Source organism: Physella acuta, unplaced genomic scaffold (genome assembly GCF_028476545.2).
Source record: "Physella acuta isolate Inbredline_101_S28 unplaced genomic scaffold, ASM2847654v3 ptg000200l, whole genome shotgun sequence".
In the NCBI taxonomy this organism is placed as follows: Eukaryota; Metazoa; Mollusca; class Gastropoda; family Physidae; genus Physella; species Physella acuta.
This window is the reverse complement of record NW_026731719.1, coordinates 1,556,505-1,581,789: the sequence shown is the minus strand read 5'-3', so window position 1 is coordinate 1,581,789 and position 25,285 is coordinate 1,556,505. Positions and strand designations below refer to the sequence as shown.

The following is a 25,285-nucleotide window of genomic DNA, read 5'->3' as shown; positions in this document are numbered from 1 at the left end:
CTCCACACACCACTGCTTGTCTGATCGGATCTGGCTACAAACCTCACTGACCACGGCGATGTATACTGTGTAATAGCTAGAATCAATTCACTGACTCACATAGAATACAACACTCATAACGTTTGGACTATCTACCACTGCTGCTACATGTCAACAAATCGACAAGCTGCCGAACCTATTTTTAAAATATCTGAATACCAAAATGTGAATCAATGGGGCTATAACGACTGTGTGTGTTCATGTTTATCTAAGGAATCATCTCAACTACTCAGCCTGCTAGTACTCTACCTGTGCCTCTCGACTTTCTTATGTAACGAAAGAAACGGCTTTAAAAGCACATTCCTGGTGAGAGAAAAGTAGGTCAGCCTAAGGTCACGCTTGTAATTAGGTTACCATCAAGATGGCAGCAATACTTAAGACGGCGGATGGCGGGAAGACGTAGGGTCCCATGAACGTATGGGGGGAATCATTGGTGCGTACCTGTATTTGATGGGGGGGGGGGAATCATTGGTGCGTACCTGTATTTGATGGGGGGGGGGGGAGATCCTGTACCTGTATTTGATGGTGAGGGGGGGGGGAATCCTGTACGTACCTGTATTTGAAGGTCTGGACCATCAAGTGTTAATGGGTGAGGTCAATGTATTTATTGCATCTTTACAGCAAATAGACTCGCCCTTTTGACTCTGGAGGTCAAGAGGTTGACTTAGATTGCTTGTTTTACATCTGGAGATTGCTTGTTTTACAACGGGGATTCCTTGTTTCGCGTGACTTATGATTCGCTGATGTCGCCATGGGACAACCCATGGTGTTTTTATTTTTACACAATTTTTTTGTCTGATTAATATTTGACGATATTGGCGTGAAAGGTCAAGTCTTAGGTTAATTAAAGAAGAATCTAATTGGAACAAGGTAATAAAAGCCCGATGTAGTCTGATTATCAATTAACGCATTCACTAAACAACAAAGCTTTATTGTATAAATAAATAAACGGGTTGTAGGTCACATGACCCTGTGTTAACACGATACTGGGGACATTATATGTTCATTATATGCTCAAAACATTTGGTAGTTTCTAGCCAGAATTCTTTGCTAAATTAAAATTGCTTCGTCATTAAAATTATAAATTAAAATACACTTACTAATATCCTAATCAAAACAATTAAAATGTAAGTTTGCTTATGTTTGTTATAAATGTAATCTAGCTCAGATAATGAGATATCAAACAAAACTGGATACGTTGAACATTACGTTTTATTGTTTTTAAATTCAAGGTGTACGATCTCTCTAATAAAAATCGTGACATAAGAATTTAAGTCTCTCCTAAACCCGTGTAGGCTACTACTCGCTGATATTTTACCGACACACATACAGCTCTGGCCTTTGTTAAACTGTTCTTTTATCTGATTCTTCTTATCGCGGTAATCTCAAACGCATTATTTTCAAATGTTACGCATTTTTTGTCTCTTAGCCTACTCTTTGCTGCGGTGGTGGGTGTTGCCCGGATATGCTTACATCTGGCTAATGTATGCAGAAATAACAGTTCAGAGGTCACCGTAGAATCGCTTTGGCCTATTAAATTTTTAACGTGACTAGGCTACTAGGTTGATTCCACAAATTATGGTCCAAAAATGTAAAGCTTGTGTATTGGACTGTTAAAGAAAGACGTAGATCTATGTTATTGTGACTCGTAGTTCTATGTCATTACAATTCTCCCATCTATAGGTCTGTAGGTGTCACGTGATCTAAGTAACACGACATGTTCCTTATTCACTAGAACTTGCCAATACGTTTGATTCAAGTGAACAGAGATATCGATTAAATCTGTTACACGTTTGATCAGTAAGTAGGTCAGTAGATAGTTCGATTTATTGGAACTTTCATTTGATCTCTTTAAATCAAGCAGTTGGCTTATTGTCGTGGTTAAAAAACTACTGTTTCACCATAAATCAACGACAGAATGCTACTTGTATATTGTTTATGTTAACATTTTTTATTGGACTAAGCGTACTGTTGGTTAGCGCGACACTGATTTAGGCATACATAGCTCAGAGGTTCCCAAGTTATGAGATTATCAGTAAACAATCATTTACATCAATTTTAGCGTAGGTTGCATTAGAACAGAGGCTCCCAAAATCATCGAACAGACACCGGGGGGGGGGGGGGGGCGCCAAAATGGTTTGGAAAAACAAATTGAAATATCATTTTAGTTGCGTTTGTATATTATAAATTTTAAAAATATAGGGGGGGGGGGTTGCAAATGGAAAGTTTGAGGAGGGGGTATGTAAATTGAAAATTGAAAGGTTGCTCTCCAAAGGGGCGCCAAATTGAAAGTTTTTCCCCGGGCGCCGGGAAGGGTCGCTACGCCTCTGCCAGAGGGCGTAACTAAACTTCCCTGTCATCCGTTGAAAATTTACGCAACGCTTTGGTTTTCCCATACAAACGTATTGAATTTTATAAAAAAAATATTTCACAACCCGTAATTTTGTAAATACCTCGCCCTTCTGAGGATTTGCAATACACTATTAAAAGGCGTCCATCACAACAGATGCTCCCCATTTATTTCGGTTTATTGTGTAAACAAACAAAAAATTCTATTTTTGAACCTGTCTCAAGTAGTACCAATTTTAAATACTGCTGTGTTGCGTGTTTGAAGATTAGTGGACGTTTTTGTCTTTACCTCAGATCTCTATTTTTGTGACTAGACTTATTTGTGACAAATTCAACAAAATTAAACTGACGTTTAATTAGAGATGTGACCGGTGAAGAGATTAAGGTTTTAACATTACCTGCGTGGTGTCTTCCCAGGCAGCTGGTGTTACTTTTTAACACGTTTTTATTAACTCAGCTTCGCGTGTGTTTGTTGTTAAAATTGACATCGAAAATTAGCCCACTTCTGATTGCTCTATAGATCTGAAATTTGGCATGCAGGTTACTTTCGCCTAACAATTTCAGATGCAATCATAAAAACTAGCAATTAGAGACCGTAATTAGCTTAATTTAATTACGCCCAAAGGACCATAAAATTGAGGACATGATTTCTAAAGATACCGACAAGACTGGAGGCTTGTTGACACAGTTACTTCGGCCCCAATCGATGTGAGCGTGCTGGCCGTGATCGTATAGTGGTTAGTACTTCGCGTTGTGGCCGCGACAACCCAGGTTCGAATCCTGGTCGCTCAAGATTTTTTTAGTCCGTGTATTTATAAACACTTAGTCAATTCATACTTAATCAAGTCATTAGATAAAGTAGAAAATAAACTATATAAAAAACTTTTTTAAAAAACACGTTTTTCATGTGTAGCAACGGACTAAAAAGGAGAAAATAAAATACTTAAAAAAAACTTTTTAAAAAACCACGTTTTTCTTGTGGACTAAAAAGTAGAAAATAACTATTTACATACATTTGATGACAAAAAACGTGGGTCGGGCAGATGGGTCGGGAAATTTGATGGTGAACGTACCCACGTTTTTTGTCATCAAATGTATGTAAATAGTTATTTTCTACTTTTTAGTCCACAAGAAAAACGTGGTTTTTTAAAAAGTTTTTTTTAAGTATTTTATTTTTTACCTGGGCAAGTGTACATTAGACCGGTAGTTAGAGTGTGTACATTGTGTACACACTTCCGTCAACAACCGGCATTCTGTACAGCTCAGTCGGGGACTGTCTTTACGTAGATTTGTTGAATGCCGGTTTGATACACTGTAGCCGGTCTGTGTCGGCTTTATACATTGCAGCCGGTAAGTGCCGGTTTGATACCGGCTTTATACATTGCAGCCGGTAAGTGCCGGTTTGATACACTGTAGCCGGTCTGTGCCGGCTTTATACATTGCGGCCGGTAAGTGCCGGTTTGATACACTAGCCGGTCTGTGCCGGCTTTATACATTGCAGCCGGTAAGTGCAGGTTTGATACACTGTAGCCGGTCTGTGTCGGCTTTATACATTGCAGCCGGTAAGTGCCGGTTCGATACACTGAAGCTGGCAAGATTTGATACACTGCAGCCGGCAAGGTTTGATACACTGCAGCCGGCAAGATTTGATACACTGAAGTCGGTTTAATACACTGTCCTGTAGCGAGGGCATACAGTTTTTACGCTGTCGTTTTTTTTTTGTGTGTGCAAGAAAACACTTCCTTCCTCTGATGACGTTACAAAAACTGTCTTCCATCCCTTGGTGCCTTACAGGCTTCCGTCCCTTGGTGCCGTCACAAACTCAGCTTCTTCCCTCCCTTTTGTGAGGTCACACATATTTCTTTCCCTTGGTGTAAATGTTTATTATTAATGTATCTACCAACGAGATAGATATTGCTGTTGTGTTTAGAGGCTCCTACATTTCATTGATTGATAAATTATTGGCACCTTGAGAACGAATGTTATGATGCCACGAATAATTATAAAAAAAAATGTAACTTTAAAAATCATTGCGAAATTAAGTATTTTTGAACCAAGGTCGGTTAAATTTAGGTCATAGTTACTATCGTGTATAAACAAAGAAAAAACAACCCCCACATTTGAATAGCTTGTTACTAAAGGTGTTGTAATTGTTTGTTGTCTCCCCTACGCTAGCCTCGCTCAAACACAGCAGACACGAGCTTCGCTCAAACTATATTTGATTAGCCTCCTCTTCCATGCTCGGCATAGCCCAACACACAAGTCGGCCTTTCTCATGAATGTTTCCGTTATCGTTCTAAAGTTAGATAACTGTAATTTATATTGTGTCATTGTGACGACATACAGCTGCTGTAACCGCTGCCAACCCATGGTCATATTAGCGGTCATTAATTTCTAGCCATCGGCCTATATCTGGACTAGATATATGAGTGTTACATATATAAATCTATCAATCATCGAAAAAAAATGATGATAGCTTTCCCACAGCTGTTGGTGCTTCTTTTTACTTTTCTGATATGATCAACCTTGTATCCGTTAAAGTACTTTTAGCGAAATTGTTGTTGCCTATATAATACACATTTAATGTGTATGTTTATTTGGTGCTGCTTTAGCTTAAAATATATATGTTAAGTAGATCGTTAATCACGCGTGTTCTGTCAGCAACTCATTAAGTACCCAGTTCTCCAACGTAACGGACAGTCGAGGTTTTACTAGATCAGCGTCATCCGTGTTGAATCATTGTTTCCAGCAGTGTTTCTTGGTTATCGCCCTTCTTTCTCTTGATCCACATTTAGGTCTAGTAATAGAACCCCGTTTCTGTCGCCTGTAATTTGGATGCTGACGTCAGCTCAGACTATGCTCTGTCTGCAGTGACCACCCATCTTGATCACTCCCCCCCCCCCCCCATTAAAAGTGTAAGCCTCGTGTGTCCGAAGCTCTGCTAGGCTATATTTAGCTGTCTGCTGCTAGCTGTCTATCTGGTATTGGATAGCCTAATCTGTCAAACGACTCGAGGTCTAAAAGAAACAGTGATTTTTTTTTTTTTAAGTTGCCCGTCACTTGTGTAGCCTGTTAAGACTAATATCACACCACTTGTTTAGCCTGTTAAGACTAATATCACACCACTTGTTTTGAACAGAAAATGCGCAAACACCTGGCCAGCATTTGTTTTTTAACCGCTTGTTTCAACAAATGGATTATTTAAAGGAATCTGGGCAACATCGGCAGGTTTTTAAAAATAGAAATTTAAAATTTAGAACACGGACAAACCTGTGTTTATTTACGATTTAGTTATCTCTGCTTAATATAACATTTAAGGGTAGATCTATATGTACAAATATATTGTATTTACTATTTTTTATGAAAGTCCATTTTGATTGAGAACGTCTGGTATAATAATATGATTCAGATATGTGATCATATGACTATCTCATAAATTAAATGACATAATAAATGAATAAATCTGTGGTGAAGTAGATTCTAGATCTAAATTTAGATCTATAATCTAGATCTGATGTGACCATTAACTCATTAACTGACTAGCCGAGACTGATGGGTCCAGTAAAGACATTAGTCAGCATAGTATAGTTAATGGTTAACTTAAAAAACGTCTTTTTCACAATGTAAAAATGATTTAAAAAAACTAACAACTGAAGCCAAAAAAAGTTCACTATTTTAGCAAAAGCAGAGAACTTAATTATAAAATACTTAACAATAAAATAAATAATCCCCCTTTAAAAGTTTTCTAAGCCCCTGCTATTATGAGAGACATGGACCAAAAACTAGTTTTTATCCATTGCATCTTCTAAGTAGCCTTACACTTTTAAAAATTGTTAATAAATTGAGAAATATTATATTTTAAAATTGTATGCAATTAAATGTGCAGAATTTGGTCATGGATGTTTCAGTGATGCCCTCACTAAGTCCAATACCTAACTGCCACTCTATAGATCCAATACCACAGTGAATATGAAGCCTCTAAGGACAAGATCTATGTTGTAGCAGACACAATAGAAATGCAGCGCCACAACTTGAATGCCAAGAACTTTAGTTTGGTATAACATGTCACAGCATGTGTTGCAGGGGATTGACAACCTCTTGGTGTGTGTGAGTTGTACCCACCCAAACTCCATGAGATCATGTGACCCACACATCATGAGACCATGTGCCTACACAATCATGAGATCATGTGACCCATATATCATGAGATCACGTAACCCACACATCATGAGATCATGTGACCTACACAATCATGAGATCATGTGACCCATATATCATGAGATCACGTAACCCACACATCATGAGATCATGTGACCTACACAATCATGAGATCATGTGACCCATATATCATGAGATCACGTAACCCACACATCATGAGATCATGTGACCTACACAATCATGAGATCATGTGATCTACACAATCATGAGATCATGTGACCCATATATCATGAGATCACGTAACCCACACATCATGAGATCATGTGACCTACACAATCATGAGATCATGTGATCTACACAATCATGAGATCATGTGACCTACACAATCATGAGATCATGTGACCCATATATCATGAGATCACGTAACCCACACATCATGAGATCATGTGACCTACACAATCATGAGATCATGTGATCTACACAATCATGAGATCATGTGACATACACATTATGAAACCATGTGACCCACACATCCTTTAACCTACACATCATGAGATCATGTGGCTTTTCTACCTCAGTGTGATTAGATTATGGTTTTCCCAACTGCATAAGATTTAGTCTTATGGTTTTCATGTAGAAAAAAAATACAGTATTAAACCTGAAGAGAATTTTTTTTTTAAATTATTTCCCCCAATGGTTTGTTATTTCAAATAGTGCTTGAATGATGAAAAGACAACAGCATTTTAAGAAAAATTAAAACCTTATGTTTAGATAGCCTTCAAATTAGCTTATAGTTCCAAGATGTGAAAAACAATTAGTAGTTGATAGATCCTTATTTATTTTAAATGTACCATGTACTGAGATAAAAGTTTGAAGTAGTTGGTTGTGAAAAAGACAAGAAAAATCCTTTATTGATTGATTTTGTTGAACCAGAGTGGGCATGATTTAATTGATCAATTAAGTCCACAAAAAGCATGTCACTTGTCATTCACCCTCCAATAAACAGGTTTCTTATATGAATTACATTTAAAAAAGACACCCTTCGTTTGCTCCCCTACATAGTGTACAAAAAATGATTTGGCATGCAGATAGTAAACTATTGACAACCATCTTGCAGTGATAGATCTACTTGATGCACAACTTGTCTATCTGTCCCTGAGATTTATCCTTGCTATTGGTTTTTTAACTCACACAATTTTTTTAATCAAGAAAATCCTATCTCAGCTGGATTTAAAAACCAGTTACAAATGAATTTATTGTAGAAAGAAACAAACTGTAATTTTATTAATGCAAAGCTGCTACAGATTTCATTTAAAAGTTGTGGTGAAATGTTTTATATTTATGTTGCCACTTATGTGTAGGAAGTTTAAAATAAATGTGATTAATTTATAAATACAACTTCGCCTACCAAAAATTATCATAATTGAAATTTAAAAAAAGCTTAACTGTGAATTATTTGTGTGCAGGTCCAGTATCATGCAGAATTTGAGAAGCAGAAAGGATTTAAGACCTCCGTGGCAGATGATCCTGAGACGTCAAGGATTAAACAAAACACTCAGATTCAGTCTAATGTAAACTACTGGGGTCTGAAGGAGCAGAGAGAACAGATGGAGGGCAGGAGACCCAACGAATCAGTGGACGATGGTGAGTGGCCAGATCAGTCATGCTGAATATTATCTGTGCTAGGCCAGTTAAGTTCTATGGGCATGCGATGTATTATTGCAGCATGAAGAATAAATAGACACAGTGGTGTCATATAATAGCATCCAGCACTACACTTAGGGCCCTGCTTGCTGCAAATCACAAAAACAACTGTTTAAAAAATATCATTTCAAAAGTAAATATTGCTCAAAGCAAATCTACAGAAGAATAAAATATAAATCTTAGTAAATGATGTTTTTAATTATGAAAGGGGGAATACTCTTGTTACAACAGTTGATATTACAGGATTATTTAACAAAGTTTAGATTGATACCTTAAAATAGAATGTACAGGCTTAACAAAATGCTTTTAGATTTGGTTTGTTTACTATATAAAATTGGTCAGGATACATTATGAGATGACTTTATCAATCAATTTGTTTTAAATGCAGTAACATGTCAATTTATTTCTGTCAGCAGTCAATGACCTTTGTAAGTTGGGTGTAAGCTCATGTTTAAATCATCTCAACTTGGTCTCTTTAGCTCAACCTTTGGAGGGTCCTTGCTGCTTGGACAGTTTGCTCCCTTTACTACCCTCTTACATGAATCTCTCGTCAGAACATCCATATACTTCAGTTTCATTTACTACTTTCAAACATGAATATGTTGTTTGGACACACTTGAAGTTATGTTTACTATCCTCAATACATGAATCAGTAGTCAGGACACCCATATACTTAAGTTTAATTTACTACTTTCATACATGAATCAGTAGTCAGGACATCCATACACTTGAAGTTACGTTTACTACTTTCATACATATACCAGTGGTCATGATGTTTGTACTTTTGAAATCTGGTGTAGTTTTTATTTTAACTGAAACGTTTATTGCAGTACAATCTGTTTGATGGACTCCCTTTCTTAGATACAGTCATGCTGTTGTAGAGATTCACTCACTACTTAAGCTTGGTTTATTTTAGACGTTGGAGCAAAATAGATTTTTTAGTTTGCTTATACGAGAATGGTGTTTTTATTAAAAAAATAATCAATTGAAACAGCAAAAATAAATGGCGATCTTGGCTACCCTTCAGGCTGTTTTAGTTTTGAGAACTTTATTTTTCAAACTATTATTTTTTAAATTTTATACCCAGCTTTGTTTGGCCAAGATAACAAGAGTTGAAGATTTTTTTAAAGCCTTGATTTGCAATGAAATTTAGTTCAATGATGATGCTTTTGTTACCAAAGTTGATAACACAAGTTCTAGAAGTATTTCCAGTCTAATGCTTTGATGCCACCCATTTCTAACTTTATTCATTTTGTGAGGACAGGAATAAGCTTTGACCATATTGCCTCATGTAGCACTTAAAGACATTAATTCTATTCCAAATTGGGGGAAGACAGCTCTGTAATGTGGAAAAGCACTAACTGTCCCATTGGAAATCACCTAAAATAATTTATTTTAAAACAATTTTTATCTATAATATGAACAGACCCCTCCATTTATGTTGTATTAGAAAAATCAGTATTTCACCCCCTTTTAACTGAAAATTTTTATTTATTATTACTGTGAATGAAGGCACTATACTTTTTTGTGCTATTAACTATGGGTAAATTATATTGAAATTTTATTAAAATAAATGTAAAAATAATTTTTCTCCAATTATTTTGTGATGTATCTATAAAAAATGTGTAGAAAATGTTGTCAGAGCTTATTCCAACCCTCCAGTGGGGGCAGGAGGCCTGTTTGGTGTCCCAGTGGCGTTTTATTTCTTGTTTATTTACCTGGTGTTTGTACCTGAGTGATGTTGCTTGACTAGCTCAGCCTTTTTCACTTCCCTGCATGCCTTGTGGGTGCCTTCCTCTATAGTGACAAGACGGTCCCGTAACCCTGGCAAAATTAGTGACTACGACCCCACTGAGAGACAGGATTTTGACTCCCCATACACACAGCGGAACTCTGCTAATGTTGTGTATGATTCACAGAGAGGAGAAGGTAGGGTTCATTCAGAGTGTTTTTTTAACAGATTTTGTATAGTTAAACATGATTAAATAAGATTCACCTCTCAGCTGATCAGTTACAGACACAACTTTTTAGTGGTTTTTTTTAGTAGATCAATTTTTTTCCCCTCGCTAGTCTCTCCTGTTAAAAACTGTAGCCATTTTTGGTAGAGACCAAGAGTTTTTAGTTGAATGAAGTTTAGCTGGTCCTCATGGGTGAATGAATGTACACAGCCTGCATGTTATTAAAACCTAATCTTTTTTGGTTTTTGTGTTGTGTTAGACGGTGCATGCTGTACTGGGCGCAAACTTTGGTTTCATGATGTTTTTCATTGATGTTATAACTTGTATGTTTATGTTTCAGCAATGTGCTATAACATTTATAAATATGTCAACTGTAGCAATACAAATGTGCATGTGTTAGATGTTCTTGTCTCACTCTCTTCTCTTGACAACACTAGATTTGTAAGCTCTATCTACAGCTGTTGTTTCAGCTGGTCCTTAGGAAAACAGATTTGACTGATCCAGTCAGCCACTTGAGGACAGACCTGCTAGAGTTTAGTGGCACCAGAGTAATTAGAATATAAAATGTTGTGTCATGTTTCAAGCCTCTGGTTTGTCTTATTTAAGGAGACATGAGGACAGACCTGGCACCCGAGTCATTAGAATATAAAATGTTGTGTCATGTTTCAAGCCTCTGGTTTGTCTTATTTAAGGAGACATGAGGACAGACCTGGCACCCGAGTCATTAGAATATAAAATGTTGTGTCATGTTTCAAGCCTCTGGTTTGTCTTATTTAAGGAGACATGAGGACAGACCTGGCACCCGAGTCATTAGAATATAAAATGTTGTGTCATGTTTCAAGCCTCTGGTTTGTCTTGTTTAAGGAGACTTGAGGAGTTCTGCACCCAAGGGCAATGTCCGCCCTAGTCCAGGTGGGCACCAGCCCTTTAGCTACGGTGGTGGTACTGGTGCCCCTCCCCCCGGGCGTGGTAGCCAGAACAGGTCCAGCTATGAGGAGGACGGCTATGCCCAGCAGAGACCAAGTTACGGGGAGCCTCAGCAGCAGCCGTATAGCTATGCCCCTGCTCAGGGTAGGAACAGTTTTGGGGAGTCCAACCCCAGCCCTCGTAGCTCCGGCCATGGTGTTGGTTCTGTGGAGCAGAGGAATAGCTATGCTAGTAATCCCTCTAGTGGTAGTGGCTATGGTGCTGGCTCCCAAGGCTATGGTGAGGCACGCACCTCTTACAAGGAGCCCAGTGAGTATGGCTTGGCCTTCCTTCTGGGTCCAGGGCATATACTGCTGACCACTAGGCTCTACAACCTTTACCATCAGCTTGTTTTAATCATTAGACATGCACTTATGCAAGGTTTACAAATTGGATCTCTTGGAGTTGACAAATAAGGGGAGGCTATTTTGTACTCTCAATAAAAAAAATTTAATGTTTTAAAAAAAGTTTCTAAAAATAACTAGTTTATTACATCTGTAAATGTTACTTTCCGAACAAATAACAAGTGGCATGTTGGCATGGGGCCCTGCTACTGAGAGATATTTGTAAACCTGACTGACACTTCTAATACGTTTTAAATATATCCTAATACTTTTTTACATAGGGATCTAATATGGATGTTTTTTTCTTTATTTAAGCCAGAATTTTCCATTCAGAAATTTAGCATACCTATATTTTTTTTAACTAGTTATATTTTATATACACCATCACCAACCAAGTTTTTTTGGAGTATTGAAATCTCTTCTAAATTGAATTTAGTCAATCTAGATATTAAAATATTTGACGTATCAAGAAAATGTAAATTGTTTAGAGAAAATGACAGGAAAATTCTGGCCAGATTTCCTTGTGTTTCAGATATTTTTCCAGTAGTTAACCTGTCTGTGGGTTTTAATGGCTGCCAAACTTGCTTCCATACTAATTGATTCATTGTCATAACATAGCCATTTGTTTGTCTGTTGATAGTCTGCTATTTGTCTGTCTGATCATTGTGTAACAAACAAGCAGGCTTATATAATGCTCTAATTATACCAGTAGTGAAAATATTCACACACTTCATTAACCAAACATATCATTAAAATGTAGATGCACAACAAACTTTTATGAAGCTTATTTTTTTTTAAATTTTAATTGCATTTTTGTTTACCTTGAAAATATATTTTATTTATAGTTTTTTAAAATTAGTAAAACATAACAGTATGTCTTAGGAAACTGAAAAGTTTAAGCAAAAGACTTGTTAAAATACACAACACATTTTTAGCTTTTGATTAATGGATTATAATTTGCTTTTTCTTTTTTTTTTAACCTTGTTATGAGATCCAATTAACTTGCATTTTTTTTTATTATGAAACCAATCCATTACCGCAGTGAATGCAAATATTATGTTATCCATGCCGTTGTTAATGTTGTGTGAACTTGTGTTATCATCACTCCAACAACAGGTTGACCTTAGTCCCTCACTGGAACTCTTTCACATACAGAGTAGTGTTTTACCCATACTGGAGTCACTTTCTTCTATTTCTGTCCCTGATTCTTCCTATCAACAGGCCCTTTGTTTTATGTGTATGAATAAATCATTGGTATAATTAGCTCATACATTGAGCTCTTTAATTTTTGAGTGGTATCGTTTGTCTGTGAGAGAATGAAAGTTTGAACCCCTCTGGTAGCTTGACATGTGTTCATTGTTTACAAATGACATGCCATTATTCCAGTTAATTGTGAAGAAATCAAATGAATGCTGCTAATGACCTCAATACTTTGATTAGGTTGAAACTATGAATACATTTTTTTTGTTTTAAGCTTTGTGAGATGGCACTGTATGTCTGTGATAAAGTTCATCTGTTTAAACGGTGGCTAAAATACACACATACAACCAAGTTCCATATCATGTGTAAAGTTAATGTTAAATAACTCTATGAAAGAGCTCTTCAGCATGAGAGAGTAATTATGTTTTAAAGCATGTAGTTTTAGTAGATAAAAATGATTGAATGTTATTTTTTTCTCTATACCTAATGACAACAATTTGGCATGATTAGGATACAAAAGTAAGTAGCTGTTTGCCTACAAAGGAGTTTATTCTATCTAACTTGTTGCATGTCTTCAACCTATTGTTGTGGAAGAATATATTTGTATCCAAGATAGAAAGCTTGAATCTTATACAGAAGGTGTAGTGAATACTCAATGAAAGCTTTGTGTTAGTCCATAGCTGTTGATCACCAGAGAAGACCATGCACACAACAAAAAAAATGTTTAAATGTTATCAGCAGATTGACAATGCACTCAGTCCAGTTAAATAATTAATCACTGGGCCGTAAATAATTAACTTTAAAAAAAAAGTGTATTTTTTAAAGGGAAATAATTATCTGACTCTGCAGTCCTAGCATTGTAGTCTAGCTAGTGTTTGGTTTTTGTTTTCTACTCTGGATGTTTGTTCTGCTTTATCTCATACTTGTAATACAACACTGTTTGAAATGTCAAACTATAACTAACTTAACGACCTTCTTTACACTTAAAACTAACAATAAACTTCATTTTTTGAAAAGTTATTACTACTGAAACAAAACTAAATTTTTTTCTAATTGCTAGAATCGACTCATGAAATAATTAACAATTTAAAAAAATGGAACTATTTTAATACTTAACTTAAAAGACTAGTTTATACCTCACTTAATTAACTATTCATTTTTGTCTGTTATTTACCTCCTAAATCGTAGCTAATCTTGATAAGATTTCAGCTTTCAGTGTTAAATATGGTGTAGTGTTTAAAATCTGTTGTCTGAATGCTATAACATTGTTTGCTGTGTAAGGAACTAACAGGCTTGGCTTATGTATGTCACACTCTTAAATTTGGTCTCTAGAGGATTTTTTAAAACTAACATTAAAGCTACTTCATTTCTTCCAATATTGAAAGGGAAGTTATTTTCTATTTTTTATAAGGGGAGTTAAAATTTGGTACACTAGTCACCATTCATTTTATCTATTTCAATCTTTGTCCCTTTGTAGAGCTTAAAAGAATACTCACATTAAAAGTGAAGTATTAATTGATAATCAAACTTGTGCGATATTGGCTGCGAGGTGTGATATATTTCATAGTTTAAATAGCTTTTAAATCATAGGAAAAAACCTTTTATTTTGTTATTTTGAATCATAAGTTCTCAAAGACAGTTACCTTGGTCATGGTGGTATACCAAGGTTATTTTTTATGATTAATACCATGAGACCTAGTCCATACACCAAATGCTATGCTTATGTCACATGGGTAATTGTGTGAGATCTAGTACATACACCAAATACCATGGTTATGTTACGTAGTGTGAGGTCTAGTACATACACTATATACCATGGTTATTTTACGTATTGTGAGAACTAGTCCATATACTAAATACCATGGTTATGTTACTTAGTGTGAGAACTAGTACATACACCAAATACCATGGTTATGTTACATAGTGTGAGAACTAGTAGATACACCATATACCATGGTTATGTTACTTAGTGTGAGAACTAGTACATACACCAAATACCATGGTTATGTTACGTAGTGTGAGAACTAGTACATAAGCCTTAAGATGAAAGAGTAAAGACATTGTGTCAGGGCCGCTTAAATACCTGTGCCTTATTTCCTTGGTCACATCAGTGCATGGTCAGAGAATCCAGCCAGGTTCAATAGCTGATTATGACCCATTGAACCAGCAACACAGCTCGGTGGTACGTAACAGCTATGGTCAGTCCCTGCCTCTGGCTTACCAGCCACCCCGTAAGTCTCTTCAAACTAGCCTCATTTGTCTACCGTCCTACCCCTAGGTTGGCCTTGTTTCAAATTTGTCACCACATTCTTGTATTTGCCATTACCATCAGCAACTCACCACTATCATTTAAACTTAAATGTTACTTGCCCATTTCTCATCAGCTTTTCACTCATCAGTTAATTACCTTTAGAATTTAAAAATTTATTTTTTGATAATTTTTTACATTTTTTTTCTTTCTGGGATTTTTATTTTATTTGCATTTACACACATCAGCTTATTGGGGCTATTAATGGCTTATATTTTGTATACATATATAGATATATGTATATATATTTGCTTCCTTTTTTTTCTACAATTACACAAATGATATAAACTTTGCTTGAAGAATAATTTGCATAAATATATTGCTTTTATAATATACTACATATAATTATATATGCCATTATTTATATATATACATCTAAAATTTACTGACAACCAATTAAACTTATAGTTTTTCCAATTACCCTGAGTAAAATAAATGTTTACAGTAATATTGGTATAAAATGGAGACATAATTTCTCCAATTACCCTGAGTAAAATAAATGTTTACAGTAATATTGCTATAAAATGGAGACATAATTTCTCCAATTACCCTGAGTAAAATAAATGTTTACAGTAATATTGCTATACAATGGAGACATAATTTCTCAGTGTGAACATCCTCTGTAACTTGCTAAATACCCTCTAGTTTTTCCTGGAAACTTTTTGTTGTTACCTCAAGTCTTTGATTGTTTCCCTGATTTGTTGTGCAGTTACCTTAGTTATCCCCCTTAGATCACGTCCACAACATTGTGGCAGAATTCTTGTATTTTTTACATTTATGTTGCTTAAGTCTTGCTTATATTGTTTATTTCTTCATAATCATTTCATAAAACAGAAATATTTCACTTTAAGTATTAAAATTTGCATATTCGCTAAAATTTTAATACATATTTAATTGAAATTTTAAATTGGTGTAGTGAATGTTGCGTTCTTGAAGTAATTGATGGTTTGACTGTTGCAGCACCTCAGGCCCAGCCCCCCAGAGCTGCCCAGGCACCCCCTAAGAAGGTGATCTACCGTGCCCTGTATGACTATTCAGCTGCTGACAGCGATGAAGTCAGTTTCCAGGATGGTGACCATATCGTGGACGTAGAAGTAGTGGACGCTGGCTGGATGATTGGGACGGTCCAGCGCACAGGTCAACATGGCATGCTGCCCTCTAACTATGTTGAGAGAATCAACTAGAGGGACAGCCTGCAATTTTAGTCTAGCAACAAATTTATAGTGATTTTTAAAGAGTTTGGATGCAAAAGTGGACATAAATAAACCTTGATTAATGAAGTATTTATTTGTATGGTGTCAAAATAAAGCTTTGACGTGATTTGAAAAATTAATTCCCTTTTTCTATTGTACAAATACAAGCTTCTGTATCTATATTTGCATTTAAACTACTCATTTGTTTACTAGAATTAGTATTTAGAAAAGTAACATACAAATGACAATGTTTATTTTAAGTTTATTTAGTTACTTGCAATATGCTACTATTCAAGATGTAATCACAGCAACATTGTTAATTGATCACATGATGTGATGTAAACATGGGTTCACTGACCACTGCAAACGTTTTTTGCTCAAGTTCTTAGTGCATTTTCATTATCACTTGCAGAGATGAATTATTCATTTTTCCAAAAATTAAGTATTAAAATTTTAATGAAATTGCTAATAACATACTAGAACAGTTGTAATTTTTTTTTTGCTAAGCATCAGACTAGATAAAATATGAAGCAATCAATAAGAAGAAAAAAAACTAGAAATTTCTACATCAAGAGAAGTGTGTATAACTTTGTCTCTTTGATATTACAAAAATTAACTGTTAAAACTTGTCTATTCATAAATGTGTTGAAATTGTTTATTGAATATCTTAAAGCCATCAAATCAACTTGTACATGAAACATTGGTTTGTTGAAGATGTTTGTCATTCTCTTGCTTTATCAACATAAACATTTAGTAAATGTTTGAAGTTGACTCGTCTGTTAAGAAAATGTAAGAGTTCAGCATTGGTGGTAATTGGTACAACCTTCAGAGACTTATAAATCGAGCAAGCATAATAATTGACTCACCAAGTTAGTTGACAAACATAATGTTGAAGGCTGCTTGCAAACCTTGGCCTGACTGGGGTCTCCAGTTGTGCTGGAGTAGGCTATTGTGAAACAGTGCAAGGATATTCAGATAGTTAACCAGAAGAAATTGTATTGACACCCCAGAACATGAAGAGCTTATCTCCCTACAATATAATATATGTATCGCCAGCTGAATCCTATTTTTATGTATTGAGTAGCTTCAATAGTCTTTCAGCGTTACAGAAATGCTGGACTGGCTCTGAAATAGCACCGGCAGTAAGCTCCATATTGGCCCAGATTTGCAGTGTGGAAATAAAAAAGGTTTTAAAGATTTTCAATCTTTGTAACATAGTTTTGTCTGGTTTTGATTTCCTATCAAATAATTTTAAATTGATTTTTAAATACTTGTACGTTTTTTAATGTCTTGAAAGACATTTTTAAAATGCTTGCAAAAAACGGATGTTTTAGACTATAAATACTTTTTAATTGTGTACTCTGGAAAACTTGGCATATGTTACTAAGAAATACATTTAAAGTTGTTTATGTTTATTCTATTGTTATGACAATACTGTAAACACCTTTAATTACCTACAGTTTTATATATATATACTTGTTAAACAAACTATACATATTTTCAGAGTTAAATGTGTTGCCCATTTTCTTTATAAAACTTGTGTTAATATTTTACTGTAACACTTTCTTGTATTTTATACTTCTTGCACTATTCTCATTTATTTCTAGTTTTACTGGGTTGTATTGCTGTAGGAAACTTGATAAAATATACCAAATACAGATTACTATATGATTATATGGAGAAAAGTACAATTTAATTTACCTTACAAGTTAAATAGTTGACCAGGCAAAATTTTCTTTGTATGACTTGAAACTTGGCAGAGATGCTTATCAAAGTAATAGCTCAGTGGCCACTGATTCTTCCCCTAGTCTACCATTATGTCGAGTTGAATTGAAAAGATGATTCTCGTACTTGTTTGTAGTCTAGGCATCATACTTTTCCTCTGTAAATATCATGCCTATTATGTATGTCTGCCATTTGTTATGGTGATTGCTTTTCTGTTAGTTTTTCTCTGTCTAGCAAAGTCTTGCCCGTCAAATTGTTTCTTTTCAAAACAACTAAGTGCTCTTGTTTGGTTTGTGAGATTTGTAAATGTAATAAATTTTAAAGACATCAATTCCACATTTTGTTAAAGTTCTTGATTAGACGCAGTAGGTAGCCAACTAACAAACCATTGCACCACCTAATTTGATTGCTATCAGTTGAGTGGGTATAGACAGTTTTATTAATGCTGTAGACGAATTCAAACATTTTGTTCTTTAGGTGTGCGGGGAAGATTTTTTCCATGTTTGAATCATCATTTGATCTTGAAGACACCAATTGCCTTAATTTTTTTCCTAACAAGATTTCTATCTTGTTTATTAGTGACACTTACTAAACTTTACCGCAAGTTGAAAATTGCAAATTATTACAATGTTATTAATTTCAGAATTAACTCGTTCTGATAACATTTTTTAAAATATTAAAGAACATCTCTAACGTATAGCTTCTTTTGGTTTCTGTTTAAAAATGTTAAGGACAACTAAGATTGTTTTGACCATTGCCTGCATGATTTGTGTGTGAATTGCGCCAGCTTATAGCTCCAGCACCTTTCAACACGCTGCCTCTCCCAGACTGGTGGGAGCATCGTCACAGCCCCACCCCAGGGCATGGTGCTGTTGCCTCTCCCAGACTGGTGGGAGCCTCGTCACAGCCCCACCCTAGGGCATGGTGCTGTTGCCTCTCCCAGACCGGTGGGAGCCTCGTCACAGCCCCACCCCAGGGCACGGTGCTGTTGGGTCTGTTTGTGTACATTCTTTTATTACAGCTGTGCTTGTCTCTTGGTCACAGAGAAAAATCTTTAATAAATTTGTATGTACCAAAGTCTTATTGTTATTCTTATATTATCTTATTCTTGTAAATAGTCCTGGTTACTGATGTAAGGAGTCATCTTTGTAAACTGCACTAGATACTTTCACTACATGAATATTTAACTGTTTCTCAACTCATTCTTAATTAAAACGTTTAATATAAAATTACTCTAATGTAGATTGTTAATTACACAACAACAATGATTTATTAACTAAATTTCCTTCTGAAATCTTTGTAACTTGTTTTGATTTTTTCTCGCCTTTGACTTGGGCCTTTTCTGACAACACCTTGGAAACAAAATTGGCAAAAAAGAAAGATAAATTTGTAAGGAACAGCTTAGAAATTAGACTAATATTGTACACTTAATTAGTTTATTAGGAAGCCGTTTGTTTTGGCTGTTGCTGATACAGAAAACTATCACATTTTATTTTTCCAGGTAAACTGGAAAGTGCCCATTTAATTTAAGTAAAGAAGTAAACCAACTTTTAAAAACTCATTTTTTGCAAAATTGTATTAGTAGAACTAATTTTGTTTTTCAACCCCATAAACAATGGTTGTATGATGTGAGTTAAATTGTGGTAGAATTTAAAGATGATTTAGGAAACTGTCTTACTGGTTGCTGTACACAAATCTGGTTAATACGCACAGGGCTCATGTAAACAAGTCTGGTTACTGCACACATAGCTAAAGTACACAAATCTAGTTACTGTAAACGACACTAATGTACACAAATCCAGTTACTGCGCACATTGCTCATGTACACAAATCTGAGGTAAGGTTTGTGACCAGTTGCTTAGCTCACAAATGTAATTATTTTAACCAGAAAGTGAACTTAAAAATCTGACCTTTGCCCCTATATACAAGTGTGATGGTCGCTCCTTGACTGCAGGCCGAGACCATGGGGTGAACTGGTTGACTCATGTTAATATCAGAATGTGCTACGCCATAAAAGTCTTCGTCTGACCCAAACTGAAGAGTTCCGGCATCCGCATCTAAATACATGTAGAATTTATCTGGCAGAAACACCTGAAAACAAGCATTCAACTAATTTACATATGTACACAAACAATGCAACTTACACCAGCTATATTAAAACTATCTTAGTCAAATTTCTATGGACTTTTTCAAATATTTAAGTTGAACAGTTTGCAAATCATGAACATTTGCTGTTAGTGTTAGTAAGTAAGTATGACAGATGTCTAAAGTTTATTTCTTGGAAGACAGATCCCATCCATCAGTGCTTGATATTTACAGTTTTTTATTCCATGTCTAAACATGAAGAGATTGTGGTTCAGATGTAGCAGATTTATAAGGGGTTATCCATTTAATATGTCAATAAAAATGTCATTAAAGACTTAACTTTTATCCCCTTCCTCACCATCCTAAAATGGCTGTCAATATTCTTAATCAAAAACATTTCTACTGGAACCACCCCACCACTGTTATATGAAAATCATAAATAGATGACCCCCAAATGATAAACCAGAGAATGTAAATATAATCTGCAGTTGAATTTAATCACTAAAAATAATTGGGTATTTTGGATATAGTACAGCTGACTTACACCAGTAGAAAACTGACCATTGTGTGTATCTTACAGTAGAAAACTGACCATTGTGTGTATCATACAGTAGAAAACTGACCATTGTGTGTATCATACAGTAGAAAACTGACCATTGTGTGTACAGTAGAAAACTGACCAATGTGTGTATCATACAATAGAAAACTGACCATTGTGTGTATGGTACAGTAGAAAACTGACCATTGTGTGTATCATACAGTAGAAAACTGACCATTGTGTGTATCATACAGTAGAAAACTGACCATTGTGTGTACAGTAGAAAACTGACCAATGTGTGTATCATACAGTAGAAAACTGACCATTGTGTGTATGGTACAGTAGAAAACTGACCATTGTATGTATCATACAATAGAAAACTGACCATTGTGTGTATCATACAGTAGAAAACTGACCATTGTGTGTATGATACAGTAGAAAACTGACCATTGTGTGTATCATACAGTAGAAAACTGACCATTGTGTGTATGGTCCAGAAGAAAACTGACCATTGTGTGTATGATACAGTAGAAAACTGACCATTGTGTGTATCATACAGTAGAACACTGACCATTGTGTGTATCATACAGTAGAAAACTGACCAATGTGTGTATCATACAGTAGAAAACTGACCAATGTGTGTATCAAACAGTAGAACACTGACCATTGTGTGTATCAAACAGTAGAACACTGACCATTGTGTGTATCAAACAGTAGAACACTGACCATTGTGTGTGGATATCTGCTGGCCTCTGTGTTGTTGTGCATTGACTTTCGTCTGGTGAGGCTGATGCCCCATGACCTGGTGTTGTAGCCCACCAAACAAACCCTGCCCTTCACACACAGAGGGCAGTCCTTGTAGCCCACACCAACAGAAGCTTCCCTGCCTCTATATGATACAGGGAATGCTATTTCAAATACGTGTTTGCCTGAAAACACATAGAGAATAAATATATATTAAAATGCTGCAGTGAAGCAAACACAATATGAACAGTTTTATTTTTATTCAGAACATATTTCTTAAGATAAATGAAGGTGTAGACACATTAGACAGTTAAACGTTAAGTTTTTACTACATAAATGAAATGAAATTAAATGTTGTTGAAAGAACTTTACATGAAATCAAGTACAGTTCCTTGTAATTCAATCATGTTCATTTATAAATAAACTCTTAGGGAAATGGAATGGTAGTTGAGAAGTTTTTGCAAGCAGATCTCTACATCACTGATCATGATACATATCAACACATCTTTCACACTATAAACTGAATTTTCCATAAATGATGTTCAGTTTTTTTTTTTGCCGTTTTTATCCCTCCACCCTATCGTCACAAAAAAGTCTTGACTCCCTCATGCCTCCCCATCACAGATTGCAACTTTTCTTTTTTTTTTAAATTGGATTATTTCTGAAATATTAACTGAGTGGTTTCCCTTAATAAAGGGATATAACAAATTGAAAAAACCTACATACTACAAATTATTTGTATAATAACCTTAATTTTCTAGTGCTATACTTACACTAGGTTGAAAATTGTCGAAAACATAACTCAACATTACATGATACTAATTAATACATTATAGCGAAAGGCTCGACACCGTTATAAAATATGAATCAACCTGTAGACTTCTATATAAACTGTATCACAATTTACCAAAAAATGCTTTCTAAAAGATGATATAGCCTGTTCTTATTCATATAAACTTCTAGATCTAGCTAGATCGAACTTGGTTTAACTTTTTACTTTCTTATTTTTTTAAATATAATCGTACAAGCGCACATTATGCAACAGAACACACTGTATGATACCAAAAATACTGAAACAGAAAAAAAAAGTCAGTATACAGAGAACATGTTAGTCGAAATGTGTCACCTGATTTAAATCCTTTCTTCCATTGGGCAGCGTCTGTCTCGCTCTGCCCTGCCCTATTTCTGCAAACAGTGTTGATAGCTAAGAGTTGCATCCCCTGTGCCATGTCGCCGAACGTGTCATAAAAAGTGTTGCTTGGGGGATGGACTGTGTTGATCCACGGCGGGATGCCTTCTTTTTTGTCTTTTGATGGAAAACATATTTTATTTGATTTTTTTATTGTTGTGACCAATACTGCCGTGGAATAGGGTGGGGGGGGGGGGGGGGGGGAAGAGAGGGAATCTGTTTTGTGACAATGTGCAACCAATAACCATAGGGTAGGGAGATGCACAAACAGTGTTTCTTCCAGACTTTTTTCTTCCAGACTTTTTTCTCCGGGGGGGGGGGGGGGGGGCACTTGAAATTTTCGGGGGAGGGGGGCGGTAGACTTTCTTCGGGGGGGGGGGCACTGTTAAAAGTATATGTTTTCTATATAAATTATATAAATTTAATTTCGTTCGGGGGGGGGGGGGGGGGCTATAAAAAAAGTTCGGGGGGGGGAGGGGGTGGGAGCTTCCCCCCCCCCCCCCCCCCCCCCCCCCCCCGAAGAGATGCCTGGAAGAAACTCTGCACAAACCGTGAAAAAAAGCGTGACGTCATTTATGGACGGCACTTTAAGATCGGAGGATAAGATTATTACCCAGTTTGAAGCAGAATGTCTGGATTTCCCGATTGCGATTAATTACGTAAAGCGTAAGCAGCGTTCTTATATATGATATAATCCTAAACCTGACTAACTTCAAACTAAACCTAACCACAACCAACCACACACACACAAATGTGAATGCAAATTTCGCAGACGTCCAAGAAGACATTATTGTTGGAATATTATTAGCATGGATTGATCAAATGCACTGTGGTAGGTAAAACACGGTTATTTTAAATAGACCTACTGCCTTTTGTTTATTTTATGGATAAGTTGGGGTATTACGTGCGCTTTGGCGCCCCGGGCTAGACTGTGAGCACTATGCGTTTATGCTTGCAGTTCAGCTATCTTTATGTTAAGCGTGTTGCGTTAGCATTTGTGTTTCAGTTTTTTGCGTTTTCATTTGTGTTTGCGTTTGCATTGTGTTTGTGTTTTCGTTTGTTTTTTCTTTTGTGTTTGTGTTTTTTTTTGCGTGTTGCGTTTGTGTTTTTTTCCGTTTGTGTTAGCATTTGTGTTTGCACTGTGTTTGTGTTTACATTGTTTTTGTGTTTTCATTTGTGCTTTGTTTAGTTTTGTTCTGTTGCCAAGTTGGTACATTTAATATATATATATATATATATATATATATATATATATATATATATATATATATATATATATATATATATATATATATACTATATATATATATATGTGTGTGTGTGTGCGTGTGTTTATGAGGTGGGAGAAGGGATAATTAAATAGGGCCTAATAAAATTTGGTAACATAGGCCTACCTGTATGCGAAATCGAGGCTCCCGTCCCCATATTAAGACACTCACTGATATTTAACAGGACTTCAACGAATCACTTGTATTTTAAACATTTTCCTTTAATTTCTGCAAGCAAAATCTGCTTTCACATGAATAATGAATGTACGTGACACCGATCTCTTATTTAGCAATTAATCATCAGATACGTGCGAATGTCCACGCCACAAAGAAGAAATTGTCATGAACTTTTTAATGCAGATTTTAAGTCAGGCGTGCATGTTCGTGCCGTGTGCCTATAACAAGACTGTGGAAAAGTTCCCATCTCCACTGGATTTAAATCCACACAACGCCGCGGCTGAAATATAATCCACGGGGTTTAACTATGTTGTGGTGTCTCTACACGCACACACATAGTGCAGGCTGTCTTAGAAGTAATACACAACCGAGATTTAATCTAAGTTTCAAATCTTAAAACTGAAACGGCCCTAAACACAGCTGTATAAACAACAAGCTGGCATATAAAAAAATACTTTTTACCTACAGAAGATTGATTCTATTTTCTAACACACCATATATTAGAAGCCGTGTTCGATTACAATGCCGGAGTGTTTTAAACGGTGGGATTAGATTTCGAACATGAGGCAGACGTCTTACAATTCAATGGCGGCGTGTCAATTATTCCACGCTTTCGCCTGACACTAATACAATAGATAGCAAGCCGGCAGCCTAGCTGTGTGCTGGCAATCTTTCTATGGGAGTACAGGGGATCTCATGGGACCGGCGAATTCGATATTATTTAAAGATATTAGTAGTGACAGAAAGGCTTTGTTTATTCTATGCCCACCGTTCTTGGCCGGCTAGAGTAAATATAGGTCAAGAGCAGGGGCGTAGCGAGGGGGGGCGGGGGGTGCGGACCGCACCGGGTGACACCATTTAGGGGGGTGACACCAAGGCAAAAAATAGCAAAATATATAGAGAAAAACTCGAGGGGGGTGCAAATGGAAAGTTTGAGGGGGGGGGGGGGTGCAAATCGAAAGTTTGAGGGGGGGGGGGGTGCAAATCGAAAATTTGAAAGTTTGTCCCTGGGAAGGGTCTCTATGCCTCTGGGGGGGGGGGGGTGACACCATTAAGTGCCGCACCGGGTGACACCCGACCTCGCTACGCCACTGGTCAAGAGAAATGGAAGGGGTGGACGGGGGTTTAGAATACATAAAAATAGCTTTCGCCTGGAATATTTTTAACGTATTCAACCAAGCGTTCATGCACATAATCGAAGAACCGCTTATAATATTTAAAGTCATTAAATAAAAAAATTAAAACCACTTCAAGTGTGAATACGTGATCTTGTCTTTAAAACGAGGATCTAATAAATGAAATTTCAGTTCTCATGGATGCATTTGATTTCCCCCTGCACT

At 36.0% G+C, this 25,285-nt stretch overlaps 2 protein-coding genes across 6 annotated transcripts in view; one reads left to right on the top strand and one right to left on the bottom strand.

Moving 5' to 3' along the window:
* LOC131937075 (LIM and SH3 domain protein 1) overlaps positions 1-19,024 on the top strand; it is a 36,643-nt gene extending 17,619 nt beyond the window's left edge. Inside the window, exons 4-8 of one of the 5 annotated variants that reach the window (XM_059294267.1) lie at positions 8,013-8,190; positions 10,054-10,179; positions 11,073-11,444; positions 14,830-14,949; positions 15,987-19,024. In XM_059294267.1, coding sequence (XP_059150250.1) covers positions 8,013-8,190; positions 10,054-10,179; positions 11,073-11,444; positions 14,830-14,949; positions 15,987-16,210 — 1,020 coding nt within the window. In that variant the 3' untranslated portion in view covers positions 16,211-19,024. The remainder of the gene's footprint in view (positions 1-8,012; positions 8,191-10,053; positions 10,180-11,072; positions 11,445-14,829; positions 14,950-15,986) is intronic. The other 4 variants (XM_059294270.1, XM_059294269.1, XM_059294268.1 and 1 more) reach the window with 4 other exon arrangements.
* A 158-nt stretch (positions 19,025-19,182) lies between these two features.
* On the bottom strand, positions 19,183-24,369 carry LOC131937144 (SPRY domain-containing SOCS box protein 1). Its single transcript, XM_059294338.1, has 5 exons — positions 23,895-24,369; positions 22,438-22,617; positions 21,294-21,496; positions 19,855-20,035; positions 19,183-19,296 (listed from the first exon to the last, which is right to left on the bottom strand). The coding sequence occupies exons 1-5, from the start codon at positions 23,923-23,925 to the stop codon at positions 19,217-19,219; spliced, it is 675 nt and encodes a 224-aa protein (XP_059150321.1). The 5' UTR covers positions 23,926-24,369; the 3' UTR covers positions 19,183-19,216.
* Between the last annotated feature and the right edge of the window lie 916 nt (positions 24,370-25,285).

What these genes read in the sequence shown, in the direction of transcription:
- LOC131937144 (XM_059294338.1), bottom strand. Translation starts at nt 23,925, where the DNA reads ATGGGGACGGGAGCCTCGATTTCGCATACAG. An exon ending in AGCCTCGATTTCGCATACAG is followed by an intron (nt 22,618 to 23,894) that starts GTAGGCCTATGT and finishes TTCCATCAAAAG; the next exon opens with ACAAAAAAGAAGGCATCCCG. An exon ending in GAAGAAAGGATTTAAATCAG is followed by an intron (nt 21,497 to 22,437) that starts GTGACACATTTC and finishes ATGTGTTTTCAG; the next exon opens with GCAAACACGTATTTGAAATA.